Source organism: Lathamus discolor, chromosome 1 (genome assembly GCF_037157495.1).
Source record: "Lathamus discolor isolate bLatDis1 chromosome 1, bLatDis1.hap1, whole genome shotgun sequence".
NCBI lineage: Eukaryota > Metazoa > Chordata > Aves > Psittaciformes > Psittacidae > Lathamus > Lathamus discolor.
In genome coordinates this window covers 89028188-89043283 of record NC_088884.1, presented here as the reverse complement: position 1 = coordinate 89043283, position 15096 = coordinate 89028188, and the positions used below count along the sequence as shown (strand labels likewise).

Here is a 15096-nt window from a genome sequence, read left to right as displayed (position 1 = left end):
TTAGCTCTTATATTTAGTTCTCTCAAATATTAATTATTTTGCTCACCTCCCAGGAGTGGCAAAACTAGTTTGCGTACCTTCAGCAATTTTAGTTTTAGTGAACTTGACACCAGTTAACAACATTATTTTAGTTGGTTGAAGTCTTAATCTGCTTTTGTGCTTTTTAGTTGTGTAGTTATTACTGTTCAAAAAACCCATGTGTATTTTACTGGTTATCAAAATAGGAAATCCTGTGTGTTGGCTCTGTGTTATCACTGTGTAAAGGAGGACCTGAGGAGACTGATAATCAGTTGTGGAAGACAATGTACTAATGCATGGGGAAAAGTGGTTGGTGTCCTGAAGATGAAAAGACAAGGTGGCCAGAGTCAGAATGACATGACCAATCCAGCAAAATACTGATTCTTTTTCCTAGCTTCCAGTCAGTTCCCTGACAGATGCACACTACTGTTTTTCACCTAATCTTATAGAATCATAGAATAATTAGGGTTGGAAAGGACCTCAAGATCATCTAGTTCCAACCCCCCTGCCATGGGCAGGGACACCTCACACTAAACCACTAAACCTGAGGTTTTATTCCCAAATTGCTAAAAGCTGCTGTTTTAGGTGAGGAAATTTCCACATCAAAATTTCAAGTGAATTCTAATTCTCTTGAAATGGATAGGCCCCTCCTCAGTTTTAGAAGTACTCCTAGGAAAATCAGTGTAGATCTTCCCTGGGAGATAGCCTGAGTTCTTATTTTTCCAGAACAATATAGTCTGGTAGAAAATATTTTTATATGCCACATGTGAGTTACTACTTTCTTTTCTTCAGTCTTTTTCTTGCATTCATGTTTTTCTATATCTGATAATTGTGAAGCAATTTTTCCCTACCTGCATCTTTTTGCTTCTACTAGAGGGAACTCCTTAACAGTTTCTCACTTCATTTTCTTCTCTTCACAGATTTTTCTCCTAATCTTCTTACCCCTTCCTGGTAGGGAATCCTCTTTTATAAGCATGGAAAAGGGATGGAGTAGTGCGATATGTTCAGAAGCTTGTGTTTCTTAATCTTCAAGCTTTCATGTAGTTAATTACCACTGTCTCTTTGCCATAGCATGCTTGCTCTTCTTTGTTTCTAACAAGTATGCAAATAAACGTGTACATCTTGGTTTTGTTTTTTTAAACAAGTGTACAATTCTGTGTGCTTCATGACTATTTTAGTTCAAGTTCTGAGCAGAATGTGAGCAAGCTGTCTTAAGGGTTTGCCTGTCCTAATTAGTTTGTTCAGCACCACCCTATGATTGACTGATTTAATCTTTTGCATAACTGCAGTAATTTTTCCCCTTAGGTTTCAAGGCCCTCCACCTCCATGCAACTCAAGACTTTCCTATCCTCCCTACAGTCATCGGTCACAACCAGCCTACCCAAATACTACATCCACTTCATCTACAACACAACTTGCTAACAAGCTCGACAGTATGCAGATAAATAGCTACGGTAATCAGTTTTATGTGATTTGATTGACTTTTTCCTATCATCTTATTCTTGTTTTGTCCCAGTGTGTAGTTCAGTTTTTAATCTAAATTTATTTGCATTTATTTTGAGGTTAAAACATCTCAAACCTAAGCCATGAGGTAAAGATGGGGTCATGTGATTCTTCCATGTAAATCACTTCCCACTACTAACACTCTGGTTATATCTGCTTTTCCTGAGTATTTCCTGATGAAATTTGCCATTTTATTTAAAAGGAGTGGAAATTATGGTGGTCAATATCTTTGTAGGATATGTGTGAAGGTGAACTTCTCAGTGCAGGCTGCACTGATGGAAGTTCGCTGTCCCTACCCTGGCTTTTTGAGTTGATGACTTGACTAGAATGAAACCTGTATAACTGCCGTGGGTTTGACCTTCTGTTTGTAAGATTGCTTGTGAAAACTTAGACGTTCTTCACCTTAGATTATTTTAGACTGTGATTCACCTTGATGTACTGAACTGCATTTGCACAATTAACTCAGACCTTTTTATACGGAGTGAAGTGAGGTGCACCACCTCTAGAGTACTTCACATACAGCAATTCATATTATTTAGAGCAAAATACTTCTTCAGCAATAACTATGCCTTCAGCAATAACTATGTAAAGTATAATGTTCTTGCTCATCATGGGAGGCTGACATACCCTTCAGACCACTGAAGACATAGATTCCTTACAACTTCTGTACAACACAGCTTCTGTGTTGGGTTTTGTTCTTCTGATTTTTCCTTAGCCGTAAGTCTGAGTTGGTCTAACTTGACAGAGTGCTGAAACTAACAGCTTGTAAAGCCACAGGAGTGGTGTTTGGACCAGCAAGTACCTGAGCTTGTTTTGCATGTGATTACTTTTTTTTTTTTTTTTGTTAACATGTCTGACAGGAGATGCATTTTGATATTTGTATATTAATACATTGGTCCTTTTGCTCCAAGCCTAATTTTAGTTATTGTTTTAGCTTTCTTGAAAATTGTGTTTCTGTAGGCTTTAAGGGGGAAATATGACTAAAAAATGTAGGTTTTGTAAAGTAATAAGTATTACTTTAATTAATCAAGTATTATTTACTTGATTGTAACTCTCAAAACATCCCCTCTGTCTGTATTTTCAGGGTTCTCGATTCTAATTGGAATCTGGATCTTATCACCAACAAACTGTTCCTCACCAATGTGCACAAAATAATTCCCACGTTTCATCTTTTAGCATCAAAACCAGAAATGGTTTTAAACAAGATAAAATGAATGGATTTATCTTCCATCAAACATGTCATGTTGAAATGCAAATGGCAGACTAACAAAAACATGCCACATAAGAGAAATGTATTATTTTATTAAGCAAAAAGAATGTTTTGAATTATGAAATTAAATATTATTTCAAAAGCAAATTGTGATTTTTGTGTATTCTAATCAAGAATTGCCAGAGGCTGGCTTCCTTTCTCTTTCCCCATACACCCCAGCTGGAGGGTTTTATTGAAAATAGAGCCAAAAGAAATAAAATTGAATGTCTGAATCAGTTCAGAGTTAAACTATGAGGTCAGATTTGTTATGTGAACAGGGATTCAGAATCCCCATAATGCAGCATTGTCAGTGTGGGATACAGTACTGCTTAGGTGTTGTAAATGTACTAAGAAAAAACAGAACACCTTCCACATAGAGTTGATAGTAGGTTTTTGGTTCTGACTCAGCTGACATAGTTTCTTATTCAGGTCCTGGCACTGCTCCAAGCCTTCTCACGTCTTCTGGGCATCCAGCATCTTTTCAGGGTCCACAACTATCACCTCCACCAGCCCAGCAGCAAGTTGCTTTACCACCTGGATCACAGGTTCCTCCACCAGCAAATAATCTTAATGGCCTTTGTGCTCAACCATCGTTGCCTCCTATAGCCAGACAAGATGGAATCCCTGGACCTGTCTCCCCAAATCCTAACTTGCAGCAGCTTTCAGCACACTCTTCAGGACCTGGATATCATCCTCAGCAATGTAAGGAAGGATGCTTATGTAATTGAAAACAAAACACACATGGAGAATCACTAGTGTAATTGTAACCATTCATGGTTGATGTTCTGCTGAATTGGAAAAATGAAAATTTAGTAACCTTATTGTAGTATGGAAAGGTTTGCATTGTCAGTACATTCAAGGCAGACCATGCTTCTGCTCAAAAGTTTAGCACCTTGTTCAGCCTGTAACAAGAAAAAGGAGATGAATTTGGACCAGGAACAGAATTCTTTGGTTAAAGTCATAACATATTAAATGAAGGTGTTTTTCTTACACTTCGTAAAGATGCAGGTTGCTCTCTGTCTTACGGTGTTGTCTGTCATAAGCAGCTTTGAAAAATGCCTTACAGCAATTAAGAATTGTAAATGAATGCAGTTATTTCACCTAATGTAGATGAGGAAGGCAGTTATTTTGGCAACTAAAAAGCCAGCTAACTAGACCAGTTTACATTGACTGATGTTAGGGGAGAGATTCTCACTAATGTAATGGTCTGCTTTTAGTAGCTGTGGTAATCTCTACTAACTTACTTGACATCTACCTGCAAACATTGGAACCAAAGTCTTACACTTGCCTTTAAAACACAGACTGTACATATGAGCTAAAGTGATCCTTTTCTTTTACATGCTGAAAACAGAAGGGAAGGATAAGTTGCATTTAGCTGAGTGAGAATGAACTGTATAGCAAAATACATTATTAAAAATTGATAATGCAACTTAAACATCTGGGTTGGGTCAATCTCAGGCACAGCTACAGGTTGGGCAGAGAAGAGATTCAGAGCAGCCCTGCGGAGAAGGACTTGGGGGTGTTGGTCAATGAGAAAATGAACATGAGCCAACTTCAGTGTGGCTCACAGCCCAGAAAGCCAACCGTATCCTGGGCTGCATCAGAAGGAGCGTGACCAGCAGGTCAAAGGAGGTGGTCCTACACTTCTACTCTGCTCTTGTGAGACCTCAGTTGGAGTATTGTGTGCAGTTCTGGTGTCCTCAACATAAAAAGGACATGGAACTGTTGAAACAAGTCCAGAGGAGGGCCACGGGGATGATCAGGGGCTGGAGCACCTCCTGTATGAAGTCAGGCTGAGAAAATTGGGGCTGTTTCACCCTGGGGAAGAGAAGGCTGCGTGGAGACCTCATAGCAGCCTTCTGGTATCGGAAAGGGCCTATAAGGGTGCTGGAGAGGGTCTCTTCATCAGGGACTGTAGTGACAGGACAAGGGGTAACAGGTTTAAACTGAAACAGGGGAAGTTCAGGTTAGATCTAAGGAAGAAGTTCTTTACTGTGAGGGTGGTGAGGCACTGGAATGGGTTGCCCAGGGAAGTTGTGAGTGCTGCATCCCTGGCAGTGTTCAAGGCCAGGTTGGACAGAGCCTTGTGTGACATGGTTTAGTGTGAGGTGTCCCTGCCCATGGCAGGGGGGTTGGAACTGGATGATATTAAGGTCCTTTCCAACCCTAACTAATCTATGATTCTATGATAAATGAATTGTCATTTTTAACTCTGCAGCAAACTATGGTCCTCAGATGGCAGGGTCTCAACTGTCTTATCCTGGTGCTTTTTCTGGGGGTCCAGCACAGCTCTCAGGCCCACAGCAGAAGAAGCTTGATCCTGACTCTATTCCCAGCCCAGTAAGTAATGTGGCACTGTTGTTTTTATGAAAGTAAATTTCTGCTGCATTTAAGATAGAGGGATGACAATGCTAATATTGTATTTGTTTTAGTTGGTGGGGTTTTGTTTGTTGGGGTTTTTTGGTTGGGGTTTTTTTTGGCTTGTTTTGGGTTTTTTTGAACATAAAATTGCGCTTACATGGCTTTGTTTGCAAGATCTGTTCTAATTTTTGCAAGTTCTTAATGATATGCAATTTTATACTCTGTGCTGTCAGTTTTGGATGAATTAGTGCATAATGGTAGTTTTAGTACTGAAGAGGCTTTATGACTATCTAACATGGGACATTTAATAGGAATTGTCGAATGGATTCTTAGTATGAATGCATACTAAGATGTGCAGTACTGAAGGATTACTTGCATTCACTGCAACTAATCACGTTTCCCTTTCACTCTGGAAAGTTTGAAGCCTTAAACTTGTAACAGATATGTAAAGCAGGATTTGTGCAGAATCCAGGTACAAGAACTCAAAATGGAAATGGTGAGAAGTCCCATGCTCAAAAGGCTCTTCACTCTTTGATTTCGGGAGTTTCCCAGGCATCTAGAATCATTTGCCTTAGCATCCTTCTAGCTGTTGCAGCCTTGTAAAGATTTCAGTAGCTTCAAATATACTTAATGCTTAAGCTTCATACAGGTTGAAGAGGCTCCAGCTGTTGAAGCACACCTGAAAATGTACTGGTGAGACAGTGTCTCTTAGCATGGTGTTAGAGAAAACTAGGTTATGGTTGTGTCTGTCTATCTTAAATAAAGTAGTCTAAACTTCACAGAACAGCTGATTGAAACAGAAAGCACTGAACTCATGGGGAAAACACATTTTGATGCGCACGCACACTGGTTCTGCCTATCATCCAAACTGGTCAGAAAGGTCCTTAGAGAGCTGGGAGTCTTGAAGCAGGCTGTGTCCTGCAGCTTTGACCTAGAACTTTCTGCTTAGAGAAATACATTAACCACCACACTGTAAGCTAGTCTGGGTGAAGGAATCTTCCACTTCTCTGCTGAGGCAGCATTGCTGTACAGGAAAGAATACAAGTTCCAAAAAGATGAGGAAAAAGCATTTGTGTAAAAGGCCTGACACTGTATATAGGGAGCAGCTCTGCTTCCTTAAATTGTGATATTCTTTTGTCCTTCTAGAAAAGATTTTTTGTTTTATCCAGTGATGGCTTTGATGTGAAATCCCCAAAATGTTGAGAAAATTCTTGTCGATAACCACTTAGAGATTAATATGACAACTGCAATTGCCTTCGTTAAAAGTAATTTTCTAGTTAAATGTAACTAAAAGCCATTGTATGAAAAAACTAAAGTGAGTGTCTGTGTAATTAACAAATGTCCTTAATAGGTCAGTCATTCCTAGCTGTTTCAGTATGGTATTTCTTGGATGAGAAGGGTAGTACAGTCTTGTCTAATCAAAAAAAAAAAAAGAAGGGTGGAGAAAGGGAGGTCTGGTGTGAACGTGTGGACTGATGTCCTGTTTCAATTATGCAGGTAGAATAAACAGCTTTAACTGTGACAGCGATGTTAAAATAGGGTAAAAGGTTTATATAAGCAGCACAGAGAGGATCAAAATGACATGTTTAAAAGAAACATGATCTGGGTCAAGGTCTGTAAAGGGCATAAAGCTAATTCAGAATGAGTAACTAATATAACCATGTATATTTCTCTTGTTATATTTACATTATGTAATTACAGTAGTGTTGCCAGATAAATTTTCTTCTTATCTGAGCCATCATTGTTTTATATTTTTTCCTATGCTGGAGGTTGATACATGCTCTGAAAACATCTATGAAAACTAGCATACTGGCTTTGTCAACAATTATTTCCAAGAACAGTGATGTATTTAGGTCAGTTAACTGCATGATACCATGGTACATTGATCCGCTGCAGAGCTAATTCTGAAAATGGTTTGCTTTCTTCAGCCAGTGGACCCTTTTAGTTCAAAACCTTTTTCCTTCTAATGCAAGAATTAGCAATAAGTATACAAGGCAGGGAAAAGTAATCAAACAGAAGATATAACAAGCTCTATAAGGAATGTATTGTATATTTAAATTGCAATACAAAAACTTCATTGGGGGAAAAAAATATTTACAAACCCCTGATTATATTTCCATGATGTTAGGAAATACCTCTTTGACAATGATCAATAGATTCTATGCAACTAATTTTGTTTTTCTTCTCTGTTTGCTTTCCAACAGAGGCTTCTGAACTTCCTATTATTAGAAATTCATGTGCAGTGTAAAGATACAATTCCATGGGATACCAGCAGCAGTGGCAAAGCCAGTTTCAGAAATTGCCTCATTCCTCTTGCCTCTTACAGCTGTTCAGCTATACTCTAAACCAGATTTCTGAAAAGACAGCTTCTTTGAGGGAAGAGGAGGAATAACGGTATCATCTCAGTGATCTGGTTTATGGTGTGGAACAAAATTCAGCCTAATCGAAACTTCAGTTATATCCTGAAAAGTATCGGACTTATACAGGATTAAGGGACCGTGCAGAAAGGACAGGGGAAGAAGTGTACGGGAGAGGAATCTGTTCAGAAGTATAGCCCACCTTCATGAGAATTTTATGACATGGCATTGTATATTGCTATAAACTAGGCTTCAATCAGAGTAAATATGTACATGATCAGAGCTGCCTCATTTTAATAAAAATTTCTGTGATTGCTCTCCTTTACTTTGTAAGAGGAAGCTCACAACAAGGTAGTCTGACCTAGAGAATGAAACGCCTGAACTCCAGTGTTGAAATACTATGTGATGGCCAGCAAGGCTTTTTTCAGGAGTTTAAATTGCTGCTTTCTAAATGGCAGTCCTGAAATACAGCTCAGCTAGGAAGGTGATCTACAATATATATTATCGTTTATTTCTTAACCATCCTGTGCATGGAACCTACTCAGGAGGAATGAGGGCTAGCCCCTCCTGCCATTGCAATCTGATCGGTTACCTCTGCATTCATTTATGGAGAGCAGCAGCTGGCACAGCTATGGTCATATAAAAGATAACCTGGTATATGTGGCATCTGAGTAAGGTCAAGCAACTTTGCACTTCAGTTTGATCTGTGAAAATAGAAGGCCGTAATCAGTAAGAAAGACTTATTTATACCATCAGTGTCCTCAATTTGTTGCCAGCCTCTCCTGAAATGGTCTGTCCTAGCATTCAGTATGATTAAGTAACTCATTTGTTAACTGTATATGTCTTATCCATCCCAATGTATAGTTTTACCCCTGAGTTCCAACAGGAAACTGCAGTTGTAAATAAGTTACAAATATAACTCAGCTCAGCTGCATATATAGTTTTCTGGTAAAGTGTCTCAGAAGCCTGAATTGTGATAGCTTTGTAGCACTGTCCACTCACACTGTCCTTGCTTCTTATTCATCAGATTCAAGTAATTGAAAATGATAAGGCTTCTAGAGGAGGGCAGATCTATGCTACAAACACAAGAGGACAGGTTCCTCCTCTTGTCACCACAGACTGCATAATCCATGACCAAGGTAACTGTCCTTGTTACTCATTTGGGAGTATTTCTAGGTGAAATCAAATTAATTTTGAAGAAAAAAAAACCCAACCAAACAAACCCACCTAAATTCTCAATTTTTTCATCTGAAAATTATGCTACTTAGTCTAAATCAGACATGAAATGGGCAACTCCCTTTAAAGAAAAAAGAGGTGGGGGAAGAGAGCAGGGATGGGGAAGTGGGAGTTGGTTTCTTATGCCTTGGGTTAACAACTCCTCTATCCTTCCTGTCCTTTAAAATAATATGAATAATTGAGACAAATCTTCTAAGTTAAAAATTTTCAAGGTTTTATACTTCCAGTTGAAAATGCTTTCTGAATTATTCTAAAATTTTAAAAGGTGGACACTAGAATAAGCACTGAGCACTGTTGCCTTTTAAGATGTGAATTATGGAAAATTCTAGTCAAGTGATAGGGGCAGCATACAAGCTGTCTAGTTGACTTTTTTTTTTCCTTTGGCCAATGTATCTGCCTTTGTCTCTGCCTAGAGCCTGGAAATACAATATTCCATGTGCTGCTCTTGACAGCAGACTTGATATTTTAATACAGATTAAACTGATGATATCATTTAGTTCAACATTAATTTATCGGTGTTTGGATAAACTGTATAAAATGTGCAAGCACATCAAGATACTTTTGGCATTATCTGTAATGCAGTTTTGATGAACAAAGAAATAAACTCCTTTCAAGAAACTGAGCAGAGCTACAGCTTTGTTAAAAAAGAAGCATAAGGAAGCAGATTTCTGAAATGTTGCCTTTCTGTGCCTAGCACAGTTTCTCAGAGGAAACTGAGCTAAGTGTGCTGCATAAGTGATGTAGTGATTTTAGCATACGGTATTTTGCAGGATAAATGAGCATAGTGATGTTAACACAGATACACTGTTTTCTGAATCAGAGCTAGCTCATTAGAGCAGTCTTAACAGTAGGTATCAGTCTGCAGCCTTTGTTTATATACAGTGCTGACATTTCCACTGGGGTTTTCACCCCTATTATTTTCTTTTAAGATCTTAGATATCACATGTTTCATACTAATCTCTACTGAGATTCTTATTACAAATAATTGTGGATTTTTTTCTTGATATGTTTAAATGTCTATGCTTTAAACTCAAACAGCAAGAAAAGATTTACCCACAGGGTGGGGCAATGGACTGACATATGCATAAAGCAGAGAGATGGGTAGATGCTTGCATGGGAGAAAAAGAAGGGTGTACTTATGTACTTGTTTCTTTATGTTTTGGTTTTGATTCTTCTGGTTTATGTTTGAGGTAGGCAGATTCCTTTTAACAGCCTTTCATTCTGCATGCTATGTTGGGTGTTCTAGGCCATGCCAGCCCTCGTTACATCCGATGTACTACCTACTGCTTCCCACTATCTTCAGATATGGCCAAACAGGCTCGTATTCCACTGGCAGCTGTCATCCAACCATTTGCTGTCGTTCCACCAAATGAGGTAAGGACTGACTGAATAGGCTTGTTTCCTAAATATTGCAGACTTGCTCTTTTCTGATTGCATTGGGAGTGAGGCTGGTTTACCTCTGTGAAGGAGTAAGACAGTGGAGAGGTATCAGAAGGCTACGAGGTACACTTGGGTCATGATAGAACTTAAAGGGATAAAAGTTTTTGTTTAGTAAAGGTACAAGAGTGATGACAGTGTAATCTGTAACATAGATTCCTGTTGTTCACCCATATTCCTCTAGTTCATGCCAGCTTTGTGGGATTCCTGCTCTGCTGGAACTCCATAGGTATAGGCAAAGACATTAAAAGAGGATGACCATAAACAGTATCGAGTTAGTTTCAAGACGTGGACAGTTACATTCAAACAGTGACATTTTTCCATTTAGTTTTTTATGTGTTTTTGTCTTCAAAAACTTCTCATAAAATGCATGCAGAGAAAAGCCTAATTAAAATTGCAAAGACTTTCAGCACTTGGTTTTGCAGTCTTTGATTTTTCTTTAACTTGTTTTAATATTTGTAAATTCCTAGGGTTTTGGTTTTTTTTAAATATGTTGAAAAATACCCAGATGTTGTTCTTTATCAGGATGGGTAACTTTCCCTAGCCTCTTTCTTGGAAGAGACTAAAATTACTTGACAAAATGTCTCTCAAAATTGGCAAAAGTCCAGTGTGGAAAATTTTAGTCTGAACAATTATGGCTTGTTAAAGTTGTAAGAACTGAAGTGGTGGTGTTACAGTAGGAAGCACTAGGCTGTCTTAGTTGAGGCAGTTTTTCCAATGCTTACCTCTTCCCTTAGTCTTCACTGCTGATTCCAAACTTGCTCTTAAGATCTTCTAATAAAAATGGTCTTCCATATGGGATTTATAACAACTTTAATTCTGAAAAGCCACTTAATTTGAAAGAACTGAGCTTTTTATAGTGGGTAAAATACATTCAAGGTCTTATTTGTGTTTCTGAATTTCCTAGTATGGTGTATTCTGCCTTGAACTAGTGACTGCGAGGCACAGAATGTTCTTTGTTTCAGAATATCTGATCTGTTTTATGGATTGTGCCTTTTGGCCTACAGGTGATGCTTATCGCATGTTATAGGGCTCAGTATAAAGTGAGTATAAAGTATCAATCTGTCTAATCTCTTTATCTCTTGATAAACAGCATGTTGTACATAGTAACTGTTTTAAATAATGTTTTTTCTTTTAGCCTTTCAGTGAATAGTTTCCCTTTGATTCATCTTTGTTGCAGCTTCAGCTGCAGATACGCTTCTAATATACTCAGTGTTAACACCCAGAGTATTTCAGTTCTGTTTCTTTTTGAAGGAGGAGGAAGAGAAGCAGTGGCTAAAGGGTTTAGTGGACCATGGATGTGAAATAGCCACAAATAGTTTGTGCAGCTGGTAATATGGTTAGGAACAGCTGAGAAACTATCTCACTTGATCTGTAAGAACTTAGGCAAGTATCCATAATACATTATAGTGATATTACATAGACCATGTCTTCCTGTTCTGGTAAATGTTTTAAAGCTGTGGTCTATTGGAATCATTCAGATGACTAATAGACTTATGGGTTTTCCATAAATACAGTTCTTACTTAACTGGTATTTTGCTTTGATCATCTCTTATAGTTTAGGATGAATGTAAAATTGTATATAAAATATATTTGTATTTTTCAGTGGTCTGTTGCCATCAAATTCATGCCTGTCTGGGTTTTTTTGTTGGGTTTTTTTTGGTTTTGAGGTTTTTTTGTTTTGTTTCATTTTGTTTGTGTTTTGATTTTTTCCCTATGCTATTACCCTACCAAGACATTTAGAAACAAAGGAAAAAACTTACCTTGCTCGCACTTCCAAATAATATGAGGATTTGATTCAGTCTTCAGATTGCTTGTTCTTCCTTTCTAGAAGCCAATCTTGACTGTGGATTTTGATTCACTGAGAAGATTGGGTTTTGCACTGATGATGTAGTATGTTCTGTCCAGGTGACCTCAGTGATATCAAGAGAACTGTGGATTGTATCTTCTCCTCACCATGCTTTGTTTGGCACTATGTAATCTGAACTGCAGCAAAAAATTAGTAAAAAAGCAATGAAATAGTGAAGGCTACTGACACTGGTAGAATTAGATGCATGTATGAGAGGGAGAGTGCAGTTGTACAGACCTTATTTTCCTTTAGTTGAATGCATTCACCATTTTGGTGGATGACTTTTAAATGGTGTTACATGTTGGTACCAGTTGGAGAGTTGTATACTCTGATGAGTAAACTCTCTTAATGAGTTTACACTTTGACCATCAGAGCAAAGTGAGCTGTTCTTGGCTGTGCAGGCGGCAAGGAGTGCCCAAGAGAATCTTCATCTTAAAGCAACTGGATAGGAGGGAGTAGGAAAATGTCATTGGGGTTCTGGAGTTGTCAAACATGTGTAATGGAGATGATATAGCAATATTTTGTTCTACCAATTAGATATTTTTAATTTTTCTCTTCTTTTCAGATTTTACTCTGTAGAATCAATAGTGTTTCAGCTGATAGAGCCTGGAACACTCCCTGAAGTTTTGGAATTAATTTCTGTAATGAATTTCAGGGAGAAAAAAAAAGAAGTAAAGAAAAAGGTTTTAATTGCATTCATACAAACAGTATTCAACTGGAAATTTTGCTTTGAGGATTTGATTGCTTTGACTATGACTACAGGGAGGTAACAGATAACAGATCCTAGGACTTTTCAAATGAAAAGTTTAGGTCCAGTGACTTAACAGTAGTTTTCTCAGAAGTACTGCAAAATTGCAAAGTAAGTAAAGTAAAATAGAAAAATGAAAAATTCTAGAGAAGCCGTTCTCAAAATCTAAATAGTAAAACTGGCCACACTGAAGAAGAGTTCACAAAGAAGGTTTCTATAATGTTAAATCTCAAGTGACAGTGAATTTTTAATACGTAAGTAGAGGCCATTTACTAGAGATTGTTGTAGGGTTATGTTTGATACCTCAAGAGCAGCTAAGTTAGCAGCTGTTCATATATAGGCCCTGAGCTTCAGAAGAGCAGAGCAAGTGAAATCGATTTATTCAGAAAAACCCTCAAGTTCAAAAGTTTAGAGGGGCAAAATCCACGGAGTGCACACAGTCTGTCAAAACATTACTACAAAAAATCTACAGCCAATCTAGAAAATTACACTACAGTATAACTTTTTTTAACTAGTGAACATTGCATGTATGCTATATATCCTTCAAAACAAAGGCTGTTAAAACATTCATGCCTTACCTCCCCTCCACCCAGTGTCTTAATAGCTCTAGATATTTCTGAATCCTATCTTTACCAAGTCCTTATTTATTATTTCTCAGAAATAACAGTTCATTTTCACTCTCCTGATTTGGATGATCTATAGAAAGTATTTGTTTGTTATAGATAGCGAATACAGTATCATTGTTTGACAGAACTTATTTTTAGTCCACCAGTGCTTTAGCAACAGTCTATAAAAATAAACTAGCTCTCACAGTTATCATCATAGACCAAGCCCTACAAGAATTTGTTTTGGAGATGTATAAATGTTTCCAGAGCCTGAATAAATCATGTGATCTTGATTTAACATTTAATCCTACTTGCTAACAAAGGGTAGTTGAAAGAGTATTTCATGTTGTAAAAGGAAATGTAAACAACTCCAAATAATTATCTATAGTTTTAAATATTTAAATATCTGAATTATCTTCTTCTTTGCTCCTGTGTTGTCATTCTCTACCATGTTCTTTCCTATTTGATTTTTTTTTTTCTTGACTGAAGAACAGGTCCTTGAGGTGCTTGCTGATAAAGCTGTCATTTTTATTTTACCCTTCAATATCTGTCTTCTGTTTCATTACTTATTCACAGGAGGTCTTTCCCCCATATTGCATGAGAGCTTAGCTAATTTAAGAGTTTTTGATGAGGGATTCTATCAAAATACTTTTTTCAAAAGGAGTATATAATATCAACTATATCATGCTTATCTGCATCGTGACTGACTCTTGACAGATTTCAGTAGATCTGTATGTCATGACATGGCTCCACAGAGCCCCATCAGTCTTCCTTACTATGGGGTCCACATGCAGCCTTCTCTTCTGAAGGCTTAACAAACCCAGTTTTTCAGCCTGGCTTCCTATGTGAGGTGCTCCAGCCCTCTTATCCTCATAGCCCTCCTCTGGACTTGCTCAACAGCTCCATGTCTTTTTTATGTTGAGGACACCAGAACTACACACAGTACTCCAAGTGGGGTCTCACAAGAGCAGAGGAGAGGGGCAGGATCGCCTCCTTTGACCTGCTGGTCATGCTTCTTTTGATGCAGCCCAGCACACGGGTGGTTTCTGGGCTGCGTGCACACACTGAAGCTGACTCGTTCAGTTTCTTATTGATCAACATCCCTAAGTCCTTCCCTGCAGGGCTGCTCTGAATCACTTCTATGCCCAGCCTGTAGCTATGCCTGGTACTGCTCCAACCCGGGTGTAGGAGCTTCCACTTTGCTTTGTTGAACTTCATGAGGTTGGCATTGACCACCTCTCAAGCATGTCCTGGTCCCTCTGGATCACATCCCTTCCCTCCAGCATATCAACCATACCACGTAGCTGTCGTGGTTTAAACCAAGCCACACAGCTTGTTTGCTCACTCCCCCCCACCTTTCTCCCTCTTTCTTTCCTTACCACCCCCCACCCCTCCTCAGCTCCCAGAGGGATGGGGAGGAGAATCGAGAGAATGTAACTCCCATGGGTTCAGGTAAGAACAGCCCAGTAACTAAGGTATAACACAAATCACTACTGCTACCACCAATGGTGATAAGAGAAAATAACAAAGGAAGAGAATACAATACCACCCGCCGAACGAGTTCAACACCCCCAAAGAGAGCCCGTACCCTTCTGGGTAACTCCCAGTTACCTCCCTGGCCATGACGTGCTGTGGTATGGAATACCTCTTTGGCTAGCTTAGGTCAGGTGTCCTGTCTCTGCTTCCTCCCAGCCTCCAGTCGTCCCTGGCAGAGCATGAGGTTCAGGAAGTCC

The 15096-nt window shown here is 38.6% G+C and overlaps 1 protein-coding gene across 5 annotated transcripts in view; it reads left to right on the top strand.

Moving 5' to 3' along the window:
• SEC24D (SEC24 homolog D, COPII coat complex component) overlaps positions 1-15096 on the top strand; it is a 65616-nt gene that overhangs the window by 9083 nt on the left and 41437 nt on the right. For 4 of the 5 annotated variants that reach the window (XM_065685655.1, XM_065685642.1, XM_065685648.1 and 1 more), the window contains 6 exons: positions 1324-1472; positions 3200-3472; positions 4989-5110; positions 8516-8627; positions 9971-10098; positions 11169-11204. In XM_065685655.1, the coding sequence (XP_065541727.1) occupies positions 1324-1472; positions 3200-3472; positions 4989-5110; positions 8516-8627; positions 9971-10098; positions 11169-11204 (820 nt within the window). The remainder of the gene's footprint in view (positions 1-1323; positions 1473-3199; positions 3473-4988; positions 5111-8515; positions 8628-9970; positions 10099-11168; positions 11205-15096) is intronic. The other variant, XM_065685674.1, reaches the window with a different exon arrangement.